Source organism: Echeneis naucrates, chromosome 12 (genome assembly GCF_900963305.1).
Source record: "Echeneis naucrates chromosome 12, fEcheNa1.1, whole genome shotgun sequence".
NCBI classification, from domain to species: Eukaryota; Metazoa; Chordata; class Actinopteri; order Carangiformes; family Echeneidae; genus Echeneis; species Echeneis naucrates.
In genome coordinates this window covers 19468418-19495320 of record NC_042522.1, presented here as the reverse complement: position 1 = coordinate 19495320, position 26903 = coordinate 19468418, and the positions used below count along the sequence as shown (strand labels likewise).

General features: G+C 44.8%; 2 protein-coding genes across 2 annotated transcripts; both read right to left on the bottom strand.

Moving 5' to 3' along the window:
- Positions 1–3307: 3307 nt before the first annotated feature.
- On the bottom strand, positions 3308–4996 carry ppiab (peptidylprolyl isomerase Ab (cyclophilin A)). The gene is made up of 5 exons (XM_029516086.1): positions 4883–4996; positions 4463–4493; positions 4012–4100; positions 3666–3838; positions 3308–3583 (listed from the first exon to the last, which is right to left on the bottom strand). The coding sequence occupies exons 1-5, from the start codon at positions 4949–4951 to the stop codon at positions 3448–3450; spliced, it is 498 nt and encodes a 165-aa protein (XP_029371946.1). The 5' UTR covers positions 4952–4996; the 3' UTR covers positions 3308–3447.
- Positions 4997–6343: 1347 nt separating this feature from the next.
- On the bottom strand, positions 6344–23072 carry zmiz2 (zinc finger, MIZ-type containing 2). Its single transcript, XM_029516538.1, has 21 exons — positions 22631–23072; positions 22283–22537; positions 17927–18028; positions 16730–16847; positions 16245–16447; positions 15247–15415; positions 13851–14069; positions 12913–13125; positions 12557–12640; positions 12276–12453; positions 12035–12176; positions 11369–11447; positions 10758–10889; positions 10571–10676; positions 10324–10481; positions 10173–10240; positions 10024–10092; positions 9701–9942; positions 9315–9433; positions 8153–8362; positions 6344–7686 (listed from the first exon to the last, which is right to left on the bottom strand). The coding sequence occupies exons 3-21, from the start codon at positions 17974–17976 to the stop codon at positions 7579–7581; spliced, it is 2667 nt and encodes an 888-aa protein (XP_029372398.1). The 5' UTR covers positions 17977–18028; positions 22283–22537; positions 22631–23072; the 3' UTR covers positions 6344–7578.
- Between the last annotated feature and the right edge of the window lie 3831 nt (positions 23073–26903).

Below are 26903 nucleotides of genomic sequence, written 5' to 3'. Positions count from 1 at the left end.
GCCGGGGGCCGGGGGCCGGGGGCCGGGGGCCGGGGGGGCGTTAAGGAGCAGCTAAGTCTGGTTTACGCTGACGGAGGTAACGGGACCAGATCAGTACCTTCAGAATCTTTTATATAAATAAGTTCGGTCCGAGACAGCCGAGGCCTTCAGAGCCGTCTGCATGTCCACAAAGATTTACATCAGATCCAGTCCAGAGAGGCTTTTATTTTTAGAGTCCAGCAGGACTGAGACCTAAAACCTGCAAACCAGCTGCATGTCAGCACCTCCTGGTCTCTGGGCTCTCTGTTTAGTATTTAAACTTATCGTTGAAAGTAAAAAGTCCTCTCCGGCCCCTTTAGTGGAAAGGTCAGAAAGGTCAAAATCAGTTTAGGCTTCAAATGTGGAGATGATGACCTGGATCTGGATCACAAACAGTAAATTAAAATTTCACACTTCTCAAATGATACCCGCGACAGAGCTGAGCTAACGTAGCTAATTAGCTTCCAAAAAGCAAACAAATGCAAGTTTTTATTGATTATAATTGTAGCATATAAAAAATAATCAGTAAAAATGAATTGAAAATCAGAAAAACTGTCAACTCTGCAAAGTATGAATCAAACTTCAGATCATTCCACTGAAACTTATTCAGCCCGTTTTTATCGACAAAAAGTAGAAAGATTAAAGCCTCCTGACAACTTCAGCTGTAAAAAAGAAAAATAACTGGAGCATTTTTTCTCGTATCAGGTAATTTATAAAACTCTTCAGTAAATATCAACAGTCTCAGATTTCTGCAACGCCAAGTTCCAAGTTCTTATTTTATAAAAATAAAAAACGTTAACTACTGATAATTCTCTTTCTCAGCGATTCTGCTGATTACTTTTTTTACCTTTATAATCAAAAAATCTCCCCAGAAAAGTGAAAAAACAGCTGAAATCTAAAATCAATCGTTGGATTTAGTTTGATATTTTATGTGTAAATCAGTAAGTTTTCTCTAGAAGTCAGCTGACTGAACATTTTCCTGTTTAAGAAGCTAGAAAACTGAAAGTTTGAGATTTTTTTGACAAACAGCTTTAAAATGATGAATCTGTAACGAGACGTGTTGCAGTGTTGGCCCCAGGTTGGGAACCACGGGGCCCACGTTTGTTCTAACGTTGGACTCGGGCCATCGGTCCTCAGAAGGACACTTCCAGCTCCGACTTAAAGTGCCCTGATCAGCTCGCTGTAGGTCAGAAACCAGCACGGTCATGTAGCCTGTTGATGACATCACAGAGTCGTCCCGCTCTGCATTTCCTGTTTGTGTTGAAATTATTCAACTTTAACGTGTTTGAAATCCTTCTGGACTTTTTGTTTGTGTTTATTTTTGTGTGTGATGATTTTTAATCCATCCGGCGGACTTCAGCTCATCTGCTGGGCCTGGTTGCCACGGCTACGATAGCAATGGTCAATATGAGATTATCCCGTTGTCATGGTGACAACAGAAACAGCGTAAACTGCTACGTTCCCACGGGAATCGAACACAGTGACCCTGTGTCACATTCCGTCCGCCTCCTCCTGACGTGGGCTTTATCGCTCTTTAATCTACGTCTCGTCACTTTCTCCTTCTCTCCCGCCGTCACCACTACGACCATAAGATGTCACCTAGCAACAGGCCAAACGATGACCTCGCAGTGACCCGCTGACAGTTTTAGTGAAACGTTCACTAACGATCCTCGCCGTTTGTTCCAGGCGCCATGTTAACCCAACGGAGGGTCGAAGACGTGAAGATGATTTTTAAAAATCAGCTGTTGGACTCAAACGTGGACCGCTGACGGTGATTTGATTTTAGCTGATGATGCAGCTGAATCTCAGATATCCACTTTAGATCCAGGGCCGGTGTCGTGCTGTTGACGTTTGATTTTCAGCCTCACAGTGACTGTTAGCTGTCCAGAGCAGATCTCCGATGAGTCAGCGGGAAACAGCGCCAAAAAGGTGCCATTGCAAACAAAAAGCTACCAACTGCCTGGCTGAGTGGCGTGACGGCGAACTGAGGCCCGTTCTCCGACGCTAACGGAAAAACAAACCAGCTCTTCAGACCCCCCCGGGTGTGCTCTTTAAAAAAAGATTACCTCAAATATCAAATATGTTTGAAATGTGTTCGTTGTGACTTCTGGTCTTCATGCTGTTTCAACGCCACCATGATGAAGAGCGCGGCCGAGCTGAGCGGCGGGAAAATGTATATAAAAAGACAGATTTGTACAGTTTGTGGAGGTTGTTCTAATTTTTGGATGTAACTAACTTTCCTGCCAAGAGTTAGACGACGAGGTCAAGACGAGTATGGAGCTGGAGCGACGAGGCAGTTAGCTTAGCTTAGCTTAGCTTAGCATAACAACTGGAAACAGCTGGCTTCGCTCTGTACAAAGTTACAATATATCACATCATGGTGTTTTTATGGGGAATTTTATTTTTTATTTAAGCTGAAGCTGTCTGATTTTAGCAGGCTAGGCTAACTAACCAGCTCTCTGAGTTCAATAGTTAGATAAATTAGCTAAAATTAATATCTAAATAGTAAAGAAACATTCGAGATTGCAGTTTAATTGATGTCATAAAAATATCTGAAATATTGTTTCAATAGAGATATAATTCTGTTTGCTTCGTACAGAAAACATATTTCCAGGTTCTGGTCCAGAATAGTTTGGTCTCTTGGGTCAGAAAAAAAGAAACGTTTAGAGGATGAAGATGATACGTGGAGACAAACGTTACCTCAAACTGATAGAAGATATAACTTTACACACAAACGTCCTCGTGTACACAACACGTAGCTCCGAGCTACGACTGGCAGCCATTTTTAAACTTTGGACAGAGCCAGGCCAACTGTGACCTCCAACTTTATCGTGCAGCTTTTAAAACAAAGCGATCTTGAACCTTTTGTGTGTTGGATCTGTACGTTTTGTATCTGTGGTCTTACTGTGCTGTGATCTCCATTCCTGTTTATATTCTCAGAATATCCTGGTTTTTCTTAGAGACCTTTCTATAGGAAACTTGAATTCTTTTGAATTTATTTATCACTCTCTTTGATGGAGAACCTGGCAAAAGGAGATGTTGTTGCCTTAATCTTTGGTTTCTGTTTTTATTGTGAACAACACTGAGCATTGATAACTTTGTTTTGATAAATTCTGTACTTAGTCAGAAATCTATTAAAAAAATCTCAGAGCTGTCATAGCGTGTTTTTTATGAAACAAAGTGGGCTTGGTGATGTTTAAAGGTGGACAGTCAAGGTCCAAACCGAGAACAAACACACCATCAACTGCAAAGTAGTAAAGAGCATCTGAAAAAGAGTCACGAGGCCGAATTTAACTGGTAAAAATCAAACTGGATTTATTCACACCATCATCGTTATCATTTCACTCAGATGTTGTTTTGTCCGTGAATATTACCGTCTCGTAGACCAACAGGGAGATGAAGGAAACGGACTGGAGGAGCCGGGTCGGACTATGATAGTTGACCACAGTCTGCAATCGCAACTTTGCCTGAAACTTTACCGCTTTTGCTGCCTAACTCCTCGAGTTTAGAGACAATGTCATGTCCCTCCACGACTTTTCCAAACACCACGTGTTTCCCGTCCAACCTGGAGAAGACAATCAGTGCGTGAGACCGACAGCTGAACGTCTGAACACACCTGAAGGCGGCTGAGTCACCGAAGACCTCACCAGGACGTTTTCACCGTGCAGATGAAGAACTGGGATCCGTTGGTGTTGGGCCCGGCGTTGGCCATGGACAGCATTCCTGGCCCAGTGTGCTTCAGCTCGAAATTCTCATCTTCAAACTTATCTCCGTAGATGGATTTGCCTCCGGTTCCGTTGTGATTGGTGAAGTCTCCGCCCTGAAACACACAGCAGCCTGGAGTTTAGTCTGAACTTGTGGGAACAGGAAACAAAACTGTACGTTCAACCGACAATCCTTCAGGTCAACAATCTGCTGATCGTTCTCACAGTGCTTTGCAGATTTAAATCAACTTAAATGATGAATGTGAAGGTGCAGAACTATAAACTGTACCTGGCACATGAAATTCGGGATGATTCGATGGAAAGTGGAGTTCTTGTAGCCGAAGCCTTTCTCTCCGGTGCACAGAGCTCGAAAGTTCTCTGAAAACAAACAGTCATTCCTCAAATATACTGAAAACAACTAAAGACTCACAAAAAAGCAGCATGATGTTATTAATAACCACCTCAGGTAGTTCTCTCACGAAGATTTAATTTCAGAGTTCTGCCAAAGTTTCCTCCCGTTTCAGCGGATTTTGTCGATTTAATCAAAGTTAATGAAGTTAAAGTTGATAAAATGTTAAAATCACAAGACAAACCACTTTTTAACACAGTAACGCTGAAATGATAAAAATCTGATATTTCATTATTATTTAGAGACAATTCAGGTGAAATCAGATTGCTGACGTTGGACGGTCTGACTGTCTGAGGACTCTTTTTATTTTCTGCTCTTCCGGCTGACGTACCTGCAGTTTTTGGAACCACATCGGCCCGGAGCTGCAAAAACACACATTTACTTTAAGAGGGAAATTTAACACGAGGCAGTTTTACAAACGACAAGATCAACCTGTGACACACACACTGAAAACACACAGCATCAGCTCAGCTCTGCTGTCTGTGCATTTATTCTACAGAGACAAATAAAAGCTTCAGTGGCTGGATCACTGCTCTTATTTCCATCATCGCACATCACGTTAAATTCAAATCTCATCAAGCAGGAAACATTTCCACAAGGTTCAATCCACCATTTCAAAACAAAACGGAGACAAATCTGCCACATTTTAGAAAAGAGCTCAGAGAAACAGCCAGAAATATGCACATCCAGAGAAAGCTGGAGTCTTTTCTAAAAAGCTGCTGACAGAGGAGAGGTGATCTGATCAGCTCACCTCCATGATGATCCTCCCAATCTTCTTCTCGTTGATTGTGATGTCAAAGAAAACTTTGGGGTTCGACATTTTTACTGAACTTTCTGTCCTGATGGAGAATCTGTACCTGAAGATTCAGACACTGATCCGCTTTATATGGCTCGGAGGGTCGTGATATCACTGTGGCAGGCAGCCAATCAGAGCCCCGTTCCTTGGACGGCCTCCAGAAATGGACCAATAGGAGAGAAAATGGGCGGCTTATTGGATGAATCGGGGGCAGCCCAGCGGGGCGGAGCTTAAGGAGTTCTGTGGTACAAACAGGCAAATGTGAATGTGTGAAGAATGAAACACACCTAAAGTCAAAGGTCAGGCTGCAATGGCGGGAAACAAAGGTGAGGTAGTCCGTGAAGTGATTTTATCTGGAATGAATAAATGAATGTGCTAAAAGACCATTTTGTATTTCGCAAAAAATAATAAAAACACTGAAAATAGAAGCTCCACGACGAGAACTAGGAAGGTTAAAGGATATATTAACATATTTTTAAAGTGTTCCAATCATCACTTCACAAAAAACCGAAGAGCACGTTCTGATTTTAATCATTTTACAGACTGAGGGAGGTGACACACTGAGGAGATACGACTGAAAGCTACAGAAGCATCCACACTTATGGAAGTTCGTTCCAGCAGACAAACACCCTCCGAAGTTTAACAGTCAGACATTATTCTGAGCTGTTTGGAAGCACATTCTGTCGTGTGCTAACTGTTTTCTGTGCCTTAACTCTCCCCAGCATGTCACAGGGCCGGTTCTAACAAAGGAGCACCGTGTATTTAACATGAACACACCAGGTCCGTGGAAAGGTGCTGTCTGTAGAAAACTACAGAGGACATTTTGTTGTTTGAAAGCTGTAGCTCAGCAATTCAGTAAGTTTCAGGCGCCGAGGCAAAAAGTGTTACAACCATTTTGTTAAAACACATTCACTACAAATTCTGTATTCAAGTATTTCTTTCCTTTTAAGTCACTTATTTCGTGCCCAGTTTCCCCAATCATAGACAAAATAGTTTCAACATTAGAAGGTAACTCGTTTGCCTGTTGATAAATCAAACCTGTCTCTGCAGACAGATCCAGATATGTCAGCGTTTTCGACGCCCTGCAACACAAACTGAACCCGTCAGGTGAGGTTTGGTCTGAACGTGTGAAAACAAGAACCAGCCCGTACATTCCTTAATGAAAGCAGCACAACGGCCCTCAAACACTCTGGCAGCAGCGAAGAGGAAAAACGGCAGTTTGATTTGTTGCTGTACAGCAGCTGATCTTCGTCATGACGCTCTGCAGACTGAGCAGATTGGTGATAAATGTAAAGAGTAAACGATCATCAGGCTTCAGCTGTGAGATGTTCTGGAGTAACAGAAAACTCTCATTGTGCAGTTTGAGTTCATGCCATAAATGTCTGAAGTCACGATTCACGTCCAAAACACTTTGTCAAATAAAGTGATTTTTTTAATTCTGGAAAGAAACAACGAAACTGTAGGTACAATGATGATTATGATTAAAAAATAAATATGGCATTACAATGTGATACAAAATATGTGGAATAGTTTAAATATTAAAAAAACTTTTCTTCCCCTCTAGAAATTTGCAGTTAAATAGTCCATAATTTCCAAATATAACATTATTTTGTTGCTCAAATTGGCAAATAACATTATTTGTTGTTGCCTTGTCGACATCAAAGGGAAATCATTTGTAGAAAAATCTGTCAGCTTTAAAAAGTCGTATTAAGAATGATTTCAAACTGCGTCGCTCCGTCTGTGTCAGCTGACTGTCCGATTTCTGCCTCCAATTTTTACAGTTGGTTTATATTTTTCTAACGTACAGGATGTTTACAGTGCCAACGATGATCCTTTGTCCAACTAATGACATTAAATTACCATGATCAACAATTCATTTGGTACACACACGTTCTCTAATGAAAACAGCTGATTATACAGAACATGAACCCGCGTCGTGATGCCATTTCAAAACAAACAAAGAGCCTTTACAGTGCCTGAACACCCCCACCTTCTCAGAGGAGGGTCAGATACACAGCGGGGGGGCTGGACTTTTTTCATGAGTCACAGTGTTGAAGGACGTCGGAGACAAACTTCATCTTCAAATGTCTATTTTACATCCAGACGTTGCTCTGTTCTGTCAATGATCAGGTGACCTTTGACCAAAAGGTGTCCTTCATCTTCTTCATCGTGTTGAAGATCTGGAGCCTTCTCCAGATGTAGTGTATCCCAAACGGGGGTCACGGGGGGGGGGGGCACCAGGTCAACGTAGGTCAAGCATAGAAGACTTTTGTCTGAAAATGATCAGCTCACCTGTTTCTACTTTTGAAAAGGGTTTGTCTTTTTGGGGCGTGATGTGCTGTTCCAATGACCCCCCCACATTAAAACCTTCAGATTCAGTCTGTGGTTTGTGCTATAGTTTAAAATGCTGGTCTGCACAGTCTGAGTCCTCTTCTGTCCTCCTTTCCTTCATTTTCCCTTCACCGCACTGAATGGACTTAAAAACGACAAAGACACAATGATACACAGACACACCATTCATCTCACACACACACACACACACACACAGGGGGCGTCCCCAGAGAAGCTGCAGTCTTGAGCCGATGTGGGCGGGGCCACAGTGACGGGAGGAACTGGACAGGAAGACGACCGGCGAGGGAACCTGGAGGTCGTCAGTTGTTCTCGAACAGAGACAGCAGGTCGTCGCTGCTGTTGTTGGGGAGGTCGGGGGGGCCCAGGTAGGACAGCAGCTCGTCCGGGTTGGTCAGCTCAGGAAGAAGCTTCACGACGACACAGAAAAGACCATTTAACATTCGAAACAATGACAAGGGCGGTAGGATGTCACAATGAAGTTGACCTTTGACCTTCTGCATTTTAACAGAGTAACGACCAATCTAATATTAAATTCTGATCTAATGGCGGCGCTGCATTAAAGCAAAATTTAATTACTTCAGATTTTTTTGTTTGGCCCAAACTGGTGACGAACTTTGACCAAGATTCAGCTCTAACAAGAACATTACCCATGATCCTCTACTGGAGCTGAGGCCATTCAAACATGAACACGTCATGGTGCCACAGTGGCCCAATCAAAAATGAAAAAGGAAAGCGGACTCCTGAGAGCTGATAGTGACCCCGACCCCTTCTCACTTCCTGTCTAACAAAAGTGGGCCCCTAGAAAATAAAAGCACCAAACAGAAGATTGTCCAAATCTGGGACTGAAGCTGAAGCGCTCCTGTTCTCACTCACATCCAGTGCATGATCGGCTCCGTCTCCTCCGGCTGCTCCCGGGCCTCCCAGACCGAAGGAACCGTCGCCCGGCAGCCGGGCATTCTGGGTGCTGCTTTTGCGCTGCGGCACCGGACTGCCGGCGTCCCCCAGGCTCTGGTTACCATGGACACCTGAACCGTGCTGCGGCAGGACGTTTTGGGAGTGTTCGATTCGTCCAGAGTGAGGCGCCTGATGGAGACAGAGCAGTTCAAAGCATGAACTTTTATTTTGAGACAGTTTTTACATCACGCCGATCTCACTGCAGGTGAGTCACCACAGCCTTTTCCCCGACAGGAGGACACCAGGAGGGCGTGACAGCGGAGGAGGACGGAGTCCAGCAGCTGTGTCGGACAGGTGGTTTAGTGGTTTCGTGGCTCAGACTGACGTGTGTTTGAGAGCCGGTGCTGTCTGCTTCAGCCTCAGATTAAAGCTCTCCACTGGACTCACAGAACCAGAAGGAAACGACAGTCGGCGTTGTGTAACACATCCACAGCAGGTTTGCTGCAGGGCTCGCGTTCACTTCTTTTCTCTGGAAACTAAAAGCAGCTGCTGCTGTTGACTCCAGGCAAAAAAAAAAAAAAACACTTCCTGTTTGAATAGATGTGAAAACCCTTTTCTTGTCTTTATCTCAGGAGCTTCCTGTTCAGCAGATTCACTCATGATTGGTGGCGGCATGAAGGGGGGCAGTGAACAGATTTTTACCCCTTTATAGAGAAACCCCTCCCCCTCTGCTCCTGTATAGGACTTACATTTCCTCCAATGTTGATGAATAAAGGTCCAAATTAAATTCTTTCATCTCATCTTGTCAAACTGATACTGTGAAACTGACGACTCATGCTGTTAATATAAATGGGTTAATATTCACCAACATTCGCTGGGGACTGTTTTCAGCAGCAGATTTATCCATGTTAGGTGCTGTAGTGATTATTTGGTGCAGCACAAGACCGTAATAAAACCCCTTCAGTGTGACCACGTAAAGAGCTCCAGTTATGCAACGTCTCGCTCGCTCGGTTCTATTCACACTCGACTCACCATTGACGCTGACTCAGCCATTAAGGAAAATGTCCTGAGCAGAAAAGACGGAGCCCTCGGGCTGAGCCGAGAAAAGAACACGAGTATGTTGTCGTAATAAGAGTCTGACCTGCTCTGACTGATAGGGCAGGGGAGGCGGCGGTCCGGAGGCGTACTCTCCGAGTGTCGGGGTGCCGGGGGTGTTGGGGAAGTCTGTGAATCCTGTTTGGCTGGAGAATCCTTGACTGCCTGCAGAAAGCAGAGGACACAAGAACACATCTGTCTCGGGGGGTTGTCTTTGTAAGGTTCATTAGCTATTGTGGGTCAGATCAAACAGCTGAGAATGCAGAAAACACACACACACACACTTTAATCTGATCAGGAGTTCTGCTCTTTAATGATGACTGTCTTTATTCTGTCAACACGATGAACTCAGAAACATTCAGGACTGGTCCACAGACTCTGACATGTTTTATAAAACGTCTGTGCCATGAATCCTGATAGGCTCCACTCTACCTGGCCTGTTGTAGTCAGGGGTGTTCCTGCCTCCGGACGTCAGACCTTGGTAGGGGGAGGACGCCGGCCCCAGCGCGGCGATCATTTCCATCACGTTCGGGAGGACCATGTGACTCGGGCTGACCGTGCGGCAGCGTTTCAGGACCGGACCGTCGGGCTCCTCTTTTATGTGCAGATCCGGTTTGACGGGAACCGGTCTCCAACCACAGACCGGGTCGATGGTGATCTCCTCGTAGTCTGAGCTGAGGACGGAGGACAGGAAACGGTCACATCCAGGATCTACACAAACTTCTTTTAAAGGAAACTCAGACATCAGCACTCACTTCTGGATGTAGACCAGAATACCCAGCATGTACTGGTCCACCTCCAGCCCCTCCAGCAGAGCTGTTTTACTGTGAACGAGATCAGCTGGTTAGAGAGAGATGTGGATTTGGGTCTGAGAGGTTCAATAAATACGTGTGGGGGTACGTACTTGCACACCGGACACCTCCAGGTTCCTCTTTCACAGTTCAGCTGCAGATACGACTCCAGGTCGAAACACTAAAAACACACAACTGTTCTCATGAGAACAAATCTTTGTTCACCTTGAGCTGTGGGCTCTGTGCGTTTGTGCGTTTCCTCACCTGTATGTGTCGGCAGTCGTGACCTCTGGCCGGCAGCTGGATCCGTCTGAATGTGATCGGGCATTTTAGGGAAACTTTAATGGCCGTCTGCTCCACGCCGTCCTCGCCGTTAAGTCCCGGGGTCCCGGGGATTGTCCCGCTGCTGAAGTTTCTCTTAACTTAAAATAAAAAGGAGGAAACAAAGCTAAATCTGACTTCTAAAATTTCCACACTTTGCTGTCAGACTCCAAAGTTAACGTCGACTCACTCTTGGTGATGCAGTGTTCGGCCGGCAGCAGCCTCTTCTTCATCAGACCCTGCAGGACGGAGCGGACGGACGGCCGGTGGACCAGCTGCAACACAAACAGGTGGGACTGCGGGTGGGGGGGCAAAATAACATAGATTAGTCGTAATAAATTCACACAACAGGACAGCATCGTGCGAAGGCTACATACACAACAGCAGGCGGTCACGGTGATCTGGACGGTGTTACGTCCCGGCTGACACACTTGCTTTAAGTACAGGGGCTTATGGGAGGTTTTGTTGTCCCCTCGTTCAATGGACAAAGGAGTGGCGTTGACACTGACCTGACGGAAAAGGAGAAAGACAGGAACAGAATTAAAGGAGCAGAAAAAGATGAAAGGCCTGAAAACATCTGTAAGCACCAAACAGCATTAAGCCCACAGAAGCTGTTACACATCTGAAAGAGCTGATTTTAGAGAATCACATTTTTCTGACAGCTCTGACTTGTTCTGTTTGACTCTGACAGAGCGACACAGACAATCAGATAATTAGAGCTGATTTTTCATCATTAATGAGCAGAACTCCTGATCAGATAAAGAAACAACCCAAACACGAGAGGAACTTTTCTGTGGAGAAGAAGGAAACATTCAGAGTGTGCTCTTGTTTTATGAGCTGCTGTCCTCCGACACTGATTAATGTGTAGAAGATGTCTTTGAGTCACAGATAGAACCAGCTGAGGTTGAGTTAATTATAATTGAGTATGTAGATAAAAAAAAAACTAAAACAAAAGCAATAACAGAAAAATCTGTAATGTGACACATACTTGTACGGAGGCCGGCCAGTTGGTGTTCATCTGTCGGTCCTCGTGGTGGTAACACTTAAACTGCAGCTCCAGATCCGGCCTGCGGGGGGAGACACAGCACCACACTCATGGGGGCAGACTGGGTGGGGTTATCAAACATTCCTCATTTGTTTTTCCTCATCTGGTGTTTCAAATTTACTCAGGAAGGGAAACAGAGAAAGGACGGCTGCAGAGTTCAAACCAGAGGGGAGAAAAACATCTGGACTCCCTCAACTCTGCATTTCATCGGCTAGCACAAGCTCAGAAATGACGAGGCAGAAATGTTGGCCAATAAAGAAGTAAGAGAATGGGGACGGTACATCAGGGATCATGGGAAGGTCCAGTTAGTATCAAAGAAATAGATGTGTTGGTGTTTTGAATAAAGATCTGCAATAAAAGGGAGACACGAGGACCTTGAACAGGTGTGGAGCTGATTTATGGGCTTCCTGTAACTCATCTGTCCGATGCTTTTATTCGCTTTGAATGAGGAACATCAGTGAAAGTTCCTGAATCTGATACTTCCACTGAATTAATACAGAACCTGGATGTGATTCAGACCCTACGGACCTTTAAATGTTTGACCTCGAAACACAAGAACGTAATAAATATAACAGTTAAGACACCGCAGCTCAGTGTGCGTTTTCCTACCTCAGCATGAGTGTTTTGTAGACAGAGTCTCGGAGCTGGAAGGCGTGATTACTGACGGCGAGGTTGTGCTCCAGTCTGAACGGCTCCAGCACGACTCCGTCTCGTACGGGGAAGGTCAGTCGCAGGTCGTCGCTGGGGTTACCTTTAACGGAAAACAGGAGGTTCTTTGTGTGTTTGTGAAAACATGTTTTTTTGTGATTTAAGAGGCGCTCACGGCTCGGAGGGGGGGGGGGGCTCTCACCTGTGGAGGGCTGCTGTGTGCTGATGTTGGGCTTGGTGTCTGGGGGAAGGTAGGGGGGTTTTGTGTCCTGGCCCGGGGACAGGTAGGGGGGTATGGAGGTGCCTGGTGTCATTGGGGGGGTTGGATTCCCTCCCATTGGAGAGCTGGGATACCCGGGCATCCCGCCGCCCCGACTTGGCTGAGATAAATAAGATAAGCATTGAAGACATCTCCATAAGGACAAATACAACGGGATCTAAAAGGGTTAAAGGGCGTCTGAGGCAGCTTCAGGCTGGACTCACCCCGTTCACTGCTGCCTGTGTGAAGGCATTGTATCCTCCGGTTCCTCCTAATGGCAAACTGCCCTGACCATTGAAAGGCTCCGTCTGCAGAACAGACAGGAAACATGACACTCAGCTGACGATCCGCTCAAGTTCAACACAATGCAGGAATAAGGTTTAAAAAAAAATATATAAATAAATAAAAATCCTTTTTAATTAAATTAAATTTAAAGCAAAAATCATCAAATTAAACAAAAAAGGACTGAACATTTCATTTCTTATGGATAACCCTTAAAATATCACCAAAACATCTCAAACACTCAGGATCCAAGTTGTTGTTGGTCGGCTCTTCATTGGAAAGGTGGAGAAGTGATTACTTTATAGTACTGTGGAGGGTTGGGCTGGCCCCCTCCCGGGGGAAACTGTGCTGGGTTGTGAGATCCAGGAGGGTACTGTCCCATGAGAGGCATCCGGCTGGAGGGGTACGAAGGCGAGGGGGGGCATCTCTGCTGAGGGCCGGCCGGATACTGCAGAGGCTGGCTGGGGTATCCCGACATCCCAGCAGATCCGTACTGCTGGACCGGAAAACCCTGAAAACCACAAAGACACCAACACAAACATGATAGATCATCGTGATATCTGGTACACATGACGCGACCTCAGGAATCTGAGGGGGACCTCACCTGCGCTGTCTTTCTTGATTGGGTGGTAAAATCTGTCTATCACACAGTAGACCCGCCCCCAAGTGATGGAGACTGAGGTCATAAACTCATCAAACTGGGTTTTTAAGTTTAAGTTTAAAAATGCTGACATCTTCAAAACTTTGTTTAAATTACAAACCTAAAACGATCACACTGACAGGGTGAAACCAAATAGGGAAAAAAAAAAAACTAAACTATTTATATCTGTAATTTTATTATCATAAATAATATTCACACTATAAACTACCAGTTTATTGGGCGGACGTCTCCCAGAGCAGTACAGTTGTGTTTGCAGGCCTTTATTTTATTGTGTAGACGTACAGAGGCAGGAAATGAGAAGGAGCAACATGCAGGAGAAAAGTTGCAGCCCCTGGGATTCTGCCCTCATGTGGTATTTGACCCCAATCAAGTCGCCCCACGAAAGCTTCACTAGTCAGACTTTAAACATCGATTCAGCTAAACGTTCATTTTTGAGGCTGCAGTTTGTGTTATCGCTGCTGTGGACCAAGTGTTTATATGTGCTTTTATAAATATTAGCAGACAAAACAAACACACAAAATACACACAGGCGTCACTGATGCCCCCCCCCTCCACACACACACACCATCACCGACCTCTGAATGGAAAGGCCGTTTGAGGCCTTGCTGTCCACCAGGGTAGCCCCCGTGCTGGGCCATCTTCTGCGTTTGTGCAGGGTGAGAAGGATACAGGCCCCCTGTGGAGGGTGGAGGCCCGGGCCTGGAAAGGACCATCCCACCAGGGCTCATCCCTGGGGGGCCGCGGGGGCCGGAGTGAGACAGGAACTGGGTGCTGTAAGAGGATGCTCCACCCATCTGGGAGGGAAAGGGAAGTACGACAGCGGGGGTGAAAACAAAGCTCACTTGGTGTTTTACAGCGCAGGCAGTTCACAGAGTACATGGGTGGAGATGGAGGTGGGGGGGCAGAGTGCAAGCAAGTGAGCAAGGAGTTCCACAAACGCCAACAACGGCTTTAAGAAAAACAGGTTACATGCAGCGTAGAGCTGGTTGATGCAGAGCAGGAGGCTGCAGACAGAAAATAAACATGTTCACTGTGAGCGCTGCCTGAAGTCTTTAATAAGAACCAACAGACACGACTTCAGTGTTGACGGAGCTTCTTCTCCGACACCCTTTATGCAAATATCAAGTGAGGAGAGCAAATAATCTTCACAGGAGAGCAGCGTCAAATTATGCGATGCGTCTACAGTTAATAGGAAAGTCTGTGTCAGCAGATTTCTCACTTTACCCCCCCGAGAGGCCGAAACACAAAACAACAAAGAACTGGAGGCCTCTCGCGTAAAACCCCTTAAGTTTTTGAGTTAGTGCTCACAATTTAGAGAAGTGTTAAAGAAATACGCCCCCATCTCATCCTCGTGAGGTTTAGATGGGATCTTCCCCACAGACAGATGAGAGGGTTTAAACTGAAACCTCATCCTGACCGCAAATGCCATGTGACATAAAACCGTAGATCGTCATCAGACGCAGTTCCTCATCACGAAGGGTTTCTCCCCACTCTCTTCTCTCATTTATCCCCTTAAACTCAGTCACGATGCCGTTAAAATGGAACCAGACAGACCTTAAATTTCCCTTTAAGCACTTTGCTACAACAGTCTGACTGACTTTAAGTGTCTCCTTAAGCAGAAAACCTGAAAGACTTATGTCCAACATTAAGATAAGATGAGATGGCCTTTATTGACATTATACAGCGTCTGTACAGCAGAATTTTGGGGACAACACAGAAGGTGCATTAAAAGAGATAAAATCAGACTTTAAATCTTCAGAATCCTTCACACACCAAAATGCCCTCTTCAAAATAAAAGTATTTGAAATCAACTTAAAGGAGACAGCGTCAAATCTTTTCTATAAAAATGCAAGAAAAAGCCAAAAATCATTTGCGTTTAAACTAAGATTGGAGAAATTCGACACATAAAATGTTGAAAGTCAACCAATTGTGATGATAGCTCATTGAATGTCAGTGTAGTTGTGGTTGTACCTGCCCATAGCTCAGCTCCTGGTTCTGCTTTTCTTGTATTGCAGCAACAGTTGCTGTGGCAGTAGCTGTCGCTGTGGCAGCAGCAGCGGCAACGGCGGCGGCGGCGGCCTGAGTGAAGTCTGAGGGCGGACGGACGCCCAGAGCGGCACCTCCACCATTACCGGAGTAACTGCAGGGAGAGAGAGGAAGGAGGGTGAGCGAGCAGTGAACTCTGAACTGAACGGGTGAGTCAGAGCTGTGGGTGAGAGCCGCCACGCTGACATACGATCTGTCCTTACAAATGAGCAAAAATAAAAAAAACTGAAAAGGACCAGAAAGTGGAAACATCAGTGTTCAATTCCAGGCCAACAGAGAGACACAGGAAACATAATATAATTAATAATTATAACAACGACTGTCATCAGCCGGGACTCGACACTGATCATGGTTCTGCTCTTAAAAGGAAAAGTTTTCTTTCTCGCTCTTCGCTTGTAAATTGTTGTCTCTGTCAATAATATTATAAGAAAGTCTGAAGCTGTTTGATCTGAGAAAACTTCTGGTGGTAAATAAATACAGACTGACTTGATTCATAGGTGAGAAAAGTGACAGTTCAGTTTCAGGTTTGTATTATTTAAATTTTGGCAGATGTTGGCGTCCACAGGTCCGTTCAGGGGAGCGCTCCTTTGCTGTCGAGCTGCAGAGTCCTGCTGTTGTTTGTTTGACCTCACGTCCAAGGTTCTTTCTGTGAGTCCTTGTTTCCCCGAATCTCCGCTGAAAACTGAGTCATATTTACAGGAAATGGTGAAAGCTGAAGATACTGAACCTCGCTCTGTGTTATCGTAACGTCAGCCAACCCGTGTGTGATGGATGTGAGGCATGAACACGTTTTCCATCTACTCATCTCAGTCAAACAAACAGGTCACGGCTGCTCTCAGTGAGCGTTTGTTAACACTGAATTACCACCTCTAAAAACACCAACTGTGATCAATCATTTTGAGAACAGACACCATCAGGTTTACCTTCCGCCATAGGCTGAGGGGGGGTTGTAGGCAGCGCTGGGACGTCCGTACATGACGGGATGGCCGTAGCCTTTGGACACGCCGTCGCCGTACGACTGCTGGCCCATGAACTGGGAGCCCATTCCGGGACCCATACCAGGGCTGCCGCCGGGCATCATGTGACTGCCGGAGCTCTCACCTGGACCCATGGGTGCACCAAACACCTGCATATCAAAGCAAATCTAGCCTCAATATTACTGACTGCTATAAACTTTACTTCTGCAGACACAAAAACAAGATGTCATTAAATCACATGAAGCAGTAAATAAAGAGAGAACGTGTTTAACTGGAGCGCAGCTTTTAAATATGTATGTATGCTTTAAGTTAAAAGATTTCTAATAATCTTTACAGAAATCATGAGCAGATTTGTACAAAGGGATGAATGCAGCTCTTTTTTCTGTCTCTGTTTGTGCAGAAGCGTCGCTGCGTATTGAGTCATGTGTTACCTGGCTGTGTGTGGGATTGGTCACGCCCCACACTGTGGTTACTACAGAGAGAGATCCTGCGTGCTGATTGGTGCCTGGTTGCCAGGAGACTGGGTCATTTAGGAAGGGGCTGTCGCTGCTGCAGGAGGATACAAAAGCAGAGTTACTGCGATGGAGAGGAAGGTTATGGAGAGAGCATTCATTCACACATCACTACGTCGCCATGCTGGATTATTCACTCGGCAAAAACAAAGAGTGTTTAACCTTATTAGCGCCGAGACACGCCGCTACACGAGCAAGGTCGTCACTTTATCATTTACCTGTGAGCTAAAGATTAACGTGGGCACGGGTTATTAATCTGACATCTGAGATTAGCCTCCACTTCCTCCATATAAACCTACCGCAGCTTTTCTGTTAGACCACATGATATCCACAGTTACTGAGGCTGGAGTCTTTACAAACGTTTTTAAATGAACATGTTGATGTCAATTATTCACAATTTATAAATTACAACGTTGAGATGGCATTACTTCAGATGAACAAGGTTTGTTTTTAGAGGTTTTCTGGAGGGAAACACTCACTGAAAGGCCATTTTGGCTGGAGGAAACCTGACGACGAAGACGGAGAACACACAGCAATCGATTGTCTGAACGGCGGTTTGTGAAAGAGAATCTGAAGCTGACTGATCTCTGAAGGAATTCAATCTTTGACTTTCTTTCTGTTGGTTATGTCCACATTAGTGTAAATATATAATTTCTAGATTATAAAGGGAAGTTTAGAGCAAAAAGCTGACATTTCTGGTCTGATCAAGCTTCTCATTTGAAAGGTTTTATTCTCATATATCAAAATGTGGATTTTGATAGAAACATTTGACGAAGTGAGACTTCAGTTTTGAATTGGTTTGATTTAATCCAATTTTTAAATATGTCTGTCTGTCATTACTGTGTTGACACATCGATGATTGTCCAGTTTAAGGAGGAAAAACAGGAAAAACCATCAGGAGGCTCGGACACAACGTAATATTTAATATAAGTTTATTCACTTCTGTAGAGTCCTAACTGGACGTCCAGCCCAATGAAACCAGGTCACACAGAGAGAGAAACCCCCGGGGTCCAAAGCAAAAGCATAATAACGGCACCACTGGGCAGGTGAGGTGTCACGTGGTTCACCTGAGGACACTGAGCTTAATGTCACCGCTGTGTGTGTGTGTGTGTGTACCTTTGTGGAGTGGGAGGCAGGGAGGGTTTCATGGAGTTGAGGGGGTTCATCGGATGAACGGGGGGATCATTCGAGAGCCCCCACTGTCCTCAAGAGGCCGCTCTGTGAGAGAGAGAGAGAGAGAGAGAGAGAGAGAGAGACCGGGCGGGGGGGGGGGGGGGGGGGGGGGGGGCACAGAAAAACACAATTACTCAGAGTTCATTTGCTGCACGGCAACAATTTGTCATCACTGTGGCCCACACTGTGCACACAAAGCCTCGGCGCCCTCCCACTCACTTTAATCTGTGTGTGAGTGGACCGTGCACATCAAAATGTGAGCCTATCACTGACGGCTGCAGCCTTGATACCTCTCAGAGGAGTGTTGGAGGGGTGGGGGGAGCTAAATTTAGCCTGCTGATTTCAAAAGGAATTTAAGAGAACAGAGATGTGAAGAGGCAGAGTCTCCTCTCAAAGCGCCAACGAACGATCGGCCGCTGGCGAACGCACACTTCTGCCTCTTCGTCTCCCTCCTCCATTTCGACGCTGCGTTTATCTGCCACTTTCCCTCTTTCCAAGACACGTTCGTGTTCTTATTTCCTGATGGACAGTCTCTCATGGTCGCCCCCCCGGCACACACACTAATGAATTTCTTTATCTGATGTTGCCAACTGACATGTTAATTTTCCAGCATCACAGCGTCTCTTCAGCAGCTCCCCTCCCCCTCACTCCTTCTCTCCGGGTTTCCTTTTTTCTTTTTTTGTTGCACTTTGCAGATTTGGGTCAGACACCCTTCATCTCATATAGAAGGAGGGAAACATGGTAGTGGATCCGGGGGGGTTCAGATCACATGACTGGAATACCTGTTTCCGCCTATCAAAAGGCAGCTTCAACCTCCAAACACCTTGTAACTTCCATCGCTGCTGAGCAGCCAAACCACACAAAAGGCGGGGGGGGGGGGGGCATGTAAGATGTCTGTCTCTATCAGACGTTGCAGTACAGTCTGTTCCTTCAGAGGAACGACTGAGACAAACTGTTCTCGCTTTGCCTCCTCTGACCTCAGCTCCTCTTCATCACCCCCCAGGACTGCCTGGTCTCTTCCTGCCCCCTCCTCCTACCCCTGGGCATACACAACCCCCCCCACAGAAGTTAGTTTTGGACTCCAGCTTCATAAAATCTCACATTTAATCCCAACTTTATAGCATAATTTAATCTGCCAACATTATTCTCATTTCATTTTTTAGTCTGTTAGATTTTTAAAACCATCGATGTGATCATTAATATTATGAAATATTTATTTGTATTGATGTTATATTAACAGGCTGAAGTCAAAAGTAGCTGATATTCCATTATATCAGTATTGTATTAATAAATTCACAACTACACCATTATATTCTATATCAATACAATACAAATAATATTACAACTAGAAGTCATTTAAAGCCTCTGTGCTTTGATTATTACCACTTTGTAGGAACTACTGTGAACAAAAACTTGTGTTAATAATCACAAATACAAACAGTCTCATCTCCATATAGTAGTTCGAAGTTGCTGATTATGCCTGATGCCAAAAAGCTGCAGTCAAAGTCAGTGAAACCTGCCAATACAATCAAAATTATTCAAAGTGACAGCTCTGAGAGTTGAAGTATGACGAGAAACTGGCAGCTCATGAGCAAAGACAAAAAGCCCACACTGTGATAATCAAATCAGAAACAAACACTCCTTTAAATACTTCATGAACACAGTCGCATTAATAAACGTAAAATATCTGCTGTGACAGACGTTCATCAGGAGATCTCAGGTTCGAAACATATTTACTGACAGGCTGAAACTAATCATTAATAACATTCTCAGATAATTTAACAATCACTTCAACAGTTAGTGGATTTTATTCATGTGTGTTTTGAGACTGAGATTAATTAATTCATTTTAATAGGAACTGTTGATTAATTCGACTCATTAGTTTAATTTTAGTTTTTAAACATCAGGTAACTTGTGGCCAACTTAATTAATCAAGAACGCTATTGGCAGACTGATCAATGACAAATGAATCGTTATCTGTTACAGAGATAATAATTAGTCATTTATATCAAAACTGATTTCAACTTTGCAAAAATATTTTAGTTGATTTTTTTTCTGTTTTAGTAAATCAGACACTTATTTGGATTTTTAATAGACCAAAACAGAGGAATATAAGTTAATATAAGAATATTTACTAGATTTCACGTTGAAACTCCAGAAGTCCGAGGAATAAAAACCTTAATTATTTACATTAAATGGATCCTAAAAACGAGAAAGTTCAGTTTGAGTTTCAGGTTGGAAACCACAACACTGACACCTGAGCAGCGCAGGTGTGAGGTCACCAACAGACAACCAATGAAACGAAGCGTTGCCATGACTGAGGTCGTGGATTTATCTGGTTGGAGAACTGAAGGAAACATTTAGGACAGACAGACAGAAACACCTGACTTCTGGCCAATGACCATCAACGCCACAGGTTGTACTGAAATCTATGGGGAAATGGTCTCAGTCTCCAGTTTCAGGTGTTAAATACAATTTTTTTTTTTTTATTATTCTAGAAGAAAATAGACCATAAAACAAGATTGCTGATGGCAAAATTACATATTAGAGGCTTCAAAACAGCAGCTCACAAACCAAACAACAACAACATACAGGATGGAGTCATATTTTATAAATTTCGATGTGTAAAACTGACATTATGAGATTAATGCAGCCGCCCAGACTGTCCTGAAAGGAGCTTCTGTGACAGAAGTCTCCCATAAACCTCTTGGCTTTGTTCGCTAACCTGCAAACGTTTATTCTTACTGCTGTCTGAAAATGTGAATAAACAAATCAGCCAACAAGGATGCAGCTTGATAACTTTCAGTACGAGTTAAACTGGCATCCTGCAGTGCACCTGCGCTTCACAAAGAGATTACCAATTAATAGGCTCGCAAAGAAGAAGAGCAGCAGCCCTGCGAAACCGCCGTCAGCTCACAACAAGATATTATTACTCAAAGGAATGAAGGATTGTCCCACGGCAACAAAAGACGGCTGAATTAAAGAAAATGGAGGACAAAGTGCAGAGCAATCTGACACGATGTGAGCTACAAAATCCTCCCTGACGAATCCTTTCAGCCGTTCCTCCAAAGAAATTCAGTTTGATGGTAAATCAAGACATGAACACGAGATTCATGCATTTTCACAACGCACAAATCTCTGCTTCCAGCTCCTCTCGCTTATTTCTTTCCTTCATCCTTTCTTCATTCTGGTTCTGTTTCTACAGCAGGATTTAGATTTGACTTCATCTTATTCTATTTTGCAGCAAACTGTAAAGAAAAGGATCGTCCTGCTTTTAAGCCTTCGTCATAGACTGCATATAAAAGCAGATGTAGATGTTCTGTCTACGGACCATCATGGTAGTAAAAATAAGTCAGGTTGTATTGAAGTCTATGGGAAAATGTCCCTCCACCTCCCTGGTTTATCAGCTCAGTAAACATTTTCTTGATGAGTTTATGGTCTCAGTGTCTGTTCCCTCCAGGTGAAATCACCTGGGAAGAACAACAGACAACGGCTGGACGGTCGAATCAGTCGAGTGTCGGACACAAATGTAGTTAAATTACCGTCTATTCAAAAAGGTAAATAATGAATAAATCCTGCAGGTTAATTTTAAATTTATGTCATTCTGACGGAGGTATATCGTCTGTGTTTGGGATTTTTCATCTAATTAAAGTCTTAAAAGGTTATGGAAGCCTGCTGGGACCAAACAAGCCAACTGAGGATGTCACGTGGGGCTTTAATTAACTGCCACTTTTCCACAAGTCAATACAAACTTTGTAAAGCCCAAATGAGAAATCTGTTGCTTTGGCCCTTTAGAGCGTGGAGTTACAGGTACAATACAAAAAGATGCACACAACCACAAAAGACACACACATCTGGAGGCGCCCAACAGCTGCAGCAGCTTCACAGGAGTAATTTTCAGGCTGTTTAAGCACCATTAGTGATGCAGAGGTCTGATGTAAACACTGACCCGCACTGACTCAGCTGGCCCCCCGCCAGCACCGCATGTTATTGTGTCCATGATATGTTCAGGAAGTCACGGCCAGAGGGGGAAAAACGAGCACTGGCACCACACAGCAACAAGCCGTGCCACGGGCACGGGCACGCGGCGGGTTCAATAAACGCGCGTGCACGGTGAATTATCAATCTGCTGATCGATAAGTGATCAGATCGGTCAGATGGACCTGCAGCCGCATCAATGCCAACAAAACGCGCCGCTCACGTTTGCACGTCAGAACAAAGCACTTCAGCAGTGTGTGTCTGTGTGTGTCTGTGTGTGTCACTGAAAAATGCGAACAGCAGATGTTTTGTTTCACTTACCTGCCTCAGCGCCGCAATAACCGCAGAAACGGCGAAGGTGGTGGTGATAACGGCAGTCCGGTGTCCTGGCGGCTCGGTGTGTTCTGTCTCAGCCTGACAGCGTTAAGTTTCCTCTCTGTGTCGGTGGAGCTCGTTATTCGGGCTTTAAACGGAGCAGCGGAGCGTCTCCGACGCGCTGCCGCTCCTGCCGCTCCTGCCGCTGCTGCCGCTCCTGCCGCGCCGCCGCGTCACCGTTAGCCTCTGGATGCTAATTAGCTAGCGTAACGTAAAAACAAAACAAAAAACGGGCTAACGTTACAGAGAGCTTGAATCAGTTCGCTCTCCAGCTGAGTGAAACTGATATCTTACCTTTCCCCCGCCGCTGGCGGACGGTGGAGCCGGTGGACCGGAGACTGCCCGGCTAGCTCCGCGACATTAGCCGGCTAGCCGTGTCGCAGTCCGGCTAACGAGGAGGAGCTGCCCTTAATGTTCGTCTGTCAGGGACACCGGAGGGAGCACAGGGTCGGGATCATTTATTAAAAAACAGAAAAACTGTGCGTTTCCTTTTTCTGTTAAAATAACTGCACTGGCTGAGAGGGGAAGCAGCAGCAGCAGCAGCAGCCCGGAGGAGTTCATTAAAGAGCCGGCTGCGGTCCGAGCTCTGCAGGCCGTCACCTGGAGCCTCAGCACAACGAGCTGCTGTAATATATTCATGAGATCACAGGGCCGAAGTGTCCCACCGAGGAGGACATCCTGCTGTCCCTCCTCCTGCAGGCGGCCGGACGATCACTGACTGCAGACCGGAGCAACAGATCATCTCACAGGAGAAAGAGACAATGACATCACCTGACAGCGATCACGTGTTTACAGGCCCATGCATCATGCACCTGCATGCACCTGCATGCACCCAAACAGATCTGCACAGATGATGCACTTCAATGCAACTCCTGCAGAACGTGTCCCAGAGCTGCTCTTTATTATTTCACAAAAAGCAGATTAAAATTAAAGCAGTAGTTATGGCAGGTCCACACACACACATACACACACACACACACACACAGCAGCAGAGATGTTGAAGAGCGTTGCTGTTGGCTCCCACAAAAGGCCCCTGATCCAAAAGCAGATCTCACATCTCAAAATTAGAAACACAAGCTGTGTGGAGTTTGTGTGGAGCAGTCCGCTCCTGAACGTCACTGAGAATCAGTGGGAGACGAGCTGTCCACATCACAATCAGAAATACTTTAAATATTTGGTTCGTTACAGCAGCTCCACAACAGAGATGGAACTCTAAGTAGAAATATGTGCAGACCGAAGAGTTATAATATGGCTGGAATGTGAGAGTGAAATGGACACTTCAGCACAAGATAAAGTGAATTGGTCTATAATTAAGAAAGATTAAGAGGAAATATACAAAATAGAGTTTAAATTGCGCAGTTATTAATAATTGACAGTGTTGAACAGAGGGAAGTTTTAGAGTCTAAAAAGGTTTTCAAAGATCTGTTCTGTTTTGATCATTTGTTCAGAAGGGATAATGGATTTGAACAAAGATCCATTACAAGGTATGAAAATAATGTGTGGCACAGAGAGTTTATAGTTTTCCATTTTTTCCATTTTAAGTCCATTTTCATTATCATGAAATTACAGTAAATACAGATTTTAGTGCTACGGTGAGATTTTTGGATTTTAACATGTAGTCAAGCAGACATAATTAACAATGAATGCTGTTTTGCTTTTTAGCAGCACTTAACCTATTATTGTTCTCCAGCTTCAACATAATAAAGAGTAGGTTTCTTCAGGGAATTCAATTATCTGGACCGTAAAACCGTACAGGAGTGAGACACAATCACAAAGTAACCTGAATGGGGAACTCACAATGAAAACTCCTCTTCAGGTACTTCATCAGTCCGGCTCTCCCAAGACTTCTATTTTGTGTGAAGTTTTCCGGGTTGAAGTTCCAGTTAAATTGGAGATCCTGCGTTTGGGAGCCTTCAGACAATGAAGTCAGATACCTGATCCAGATAATCAGCTGCAGGAGGAGATTAAAACCAGAAAGAGGGAAAACTTTGACTGTCCTGCTGAAGACGGAGGACAGCTGGATGTTTTAGTTAACACAGACTCCAACTTTTTCAGAACAAGCCACTAAAATAACTTCACTCGTGTTGTGGTGACGTTTTGTGTTTTTTTTCTCTCTCTCTCTCTTTCTCTTGCATTTTGATATCTTTATTTTAAAGGGCAGCAACAAAACAGGAAACATGATCCATCTGGCCTTTTCCTCTCGGCTGTCGGACTCTCTGACATGGTTGTGGCTTGTGGCTCACTAACTGTGAGACAAAAGGTGATGCTCTTTGTGTGACAGTATTTTAGCAGATTGCATCACTTCCTGTTGTGTCCATTGTGTTGGAGGTTTCACTTAATTCTATTTTATTGAACTGCTCTTTCTGGTTTCTGCTGTTTAGAGAAAAAAACAAAAACAAAAACAAGATGGTTGATGGAAAAATTATGAAGGTAATGGAGGGTGGACACCTTTGTGGCTGGACAAAGTCCACCACACTGTAAAACAAACAATTAAATTGCAGGGTGTCATGACAAACAAAGACATAAAACAGGAGAGTTTAACTCATTTAATCCCAACATCTGGTTCGTAAACGGCCCTTTGAAAAAGGCTGGGGTGGACAAATGAAATAAAAAACTGACTCAGTTGGGTGTCTGAACTTCTGCACATGACACATTTCTGTGTTTAAGTTCAGAAGGTGACGTTTGAAATGCTTTTTCATCCCGAACTATGCCAAAACTTTGTGGTTTCCTCTAATGGATCAGGCAGACGTGGAGGTTTTAGTCCGTGTTTCGGAGTCATTAGAGGTGTCTGCAGTATCTTGCCAGAGGGCAGTGCAGCGTGGAAAATAAAAAAGTCCAAGCAGCCTGTGTTTTACAGACCTCTGTTGCCCTGGAAACAGGTGCCGAGATTTCCCATTTCTTCATTTTTCTCTACACTATCCATTTCAGCCTCCCTCCTCCTCCTCCTCCTCCTCCTCCATCTCTACGCTTCACTCTGCTGCTGCTGCTGCTTCCTCCCCCACGACCTGCCGCATAGTACAATCACACACAATCACACGCAGACACACACACAGACACACACAGTCCCAATCTACTGCAGTCATTTCACAATGTCACAGGACGGAGGGACACACTCCTCCGGCAGGCTGAACCTGAGAGGCTGCACAAAGTGTTGACCCCGCTCAGGCTCCGAGGCTGCAACAACCTGACCTGAAGAAAAAACAGGAGGGAGGGAAGGAGACAAAGAGGGAACAACTGAGAGCTGGTGGGAGTGAAAGCAAAGCTGACTGCGCTCTCAGATTGAAGAATGTGCTTCATCTTGTTGCTGCTTGTGACGAAAACAAGGTTAAAGTGAGGGGACTGGGGGGGCATCTTTGTCTTCACGTCTCTAAAAATGTCCCTCATGGAATTTATAATGCTCACAGGGACGCTGTGGGGAGTTCAGGCCGATGGGCCAACACACTGCACACACCTATTTCATAACTCCTTCTTAAATATTCATGCACCTTTAAAGTGCCAGAGACAGGAGACACACGTTTCCTGTGTGACAATCACACACGCAGACACACGCAGACACACACAGACACACACAGACACACACAGACACACACCAGCCCTGTCTCCTCACTCTCAGGCCTTTTTAAGTCATCCTTTTGTTTCTGCCGTGTTATGTGTGCATTCCTTTGTAGTGACTTCTCTTTGGCAGGAGGCAGAACATTCCAGGGAAATGGCTGACCCAGAATAACACACTCACACTCACACACACTCACATACACACACACAGACACACAGACGCAGGATGACTGAGGCAGGGAGGTCCTCCACCCCTTTCATTGCTTCACTGCAGCTGGAATAGCGACACACATGACTCTCAGCATAGGAACACATGATGCCGCTCACCCTCCAGCTTCCTCCAGCCTCCCGCCTCCCCCGTCACGTCCTCAGGCCGGGGAGGGGGGGGAGAGTCCTCCTCTCCATCCAGCCCCCGCCCTCCCCTCCTCGGTGAACGTATGTTTTCTCCAATGCAAACACACAAATAATGACTCTTTTCATGGATGATCGACACTCCTGCCGTCTCACGGATCTGCACATTAACAGGTTCTTCTGGAAATGTTGGAAAACAGCAGAAGAATTCCTAAAACTGAAGTCTTCAAACACACAATCCAAAAGCCATCTAATGGACAGTTTATGGTGAGCTGCATGCAGGAAATGGAGGATATCTTTACACTGCATTTAAAATAAGTTAACTAACGATTAAAATAATTAATTTCCTTTGAGAAGCTGCTTCACTTTACAGGTGCGAGGGAAATATAATACCATAAAGGCCCACACGGTCCAAAGGTAGACCTCCATGTGGTCTTTGGTTCTGAATCAGGTCCAGGAGAAAGTATCCAAGCTCTCAGTCCTGAACCTTCAAACCAGCCGTCAGGACGTCTGGGACTTTGTGATGTCACAAAGAAGCAGATGCTCTCTTCTGATTGGCTGACCAGTTTTATGATATTATATTTAATGACTTTTATTTATTTTTTGATTAATATGTTGAACTGATTTAAATGTTTTTCTGTCACTTTGTCCAAATAAATAAATG

Coding starts and splice junctions, on each gene's coding strand:
- ppiab (XM_029516086.1), bottom strand. CDS start 4,951: ATGTCGAACCCCAAAGTTTTCTTTGACATCACAATCAACGAGAAGAAG. Junction 4,101..4,462: donor TGTGGTTCCAAAAACTGCAG/GTACGTCAGCCG, acceptor GTTTGTTTTCAG/AGAACTTTCGAGCTCTGTGC. Junction 3,584..3,665: donor TGCACGGTGAAAACGTCCTG/GTGAGGTCTTCG, acceptor TGTCTTCTCCAG/GTTGGACGGGAAACACGTGG.
- zmiz2 (XM_029516538.1), bottom strand. CDS start 17,976: ATGAACCCCCTCAACTCCATGAAACCCTCCCTGCCTCCCACTCCACAA. Junction 12,641..12,912: donor ACCCTCCACAGTACTATAAA/GTAATCACTTCT, acceptor TCTGTTCTGCAG/ACGGAGCCTTTCAATGGTCA. Junction 12,177..12,275: donor CACACAGCAGCCCTCCACAG/GTGAGAGCCCCC, acceptor TTTCCGTTAAAG/GTAACCCCAGCGACGACCTG.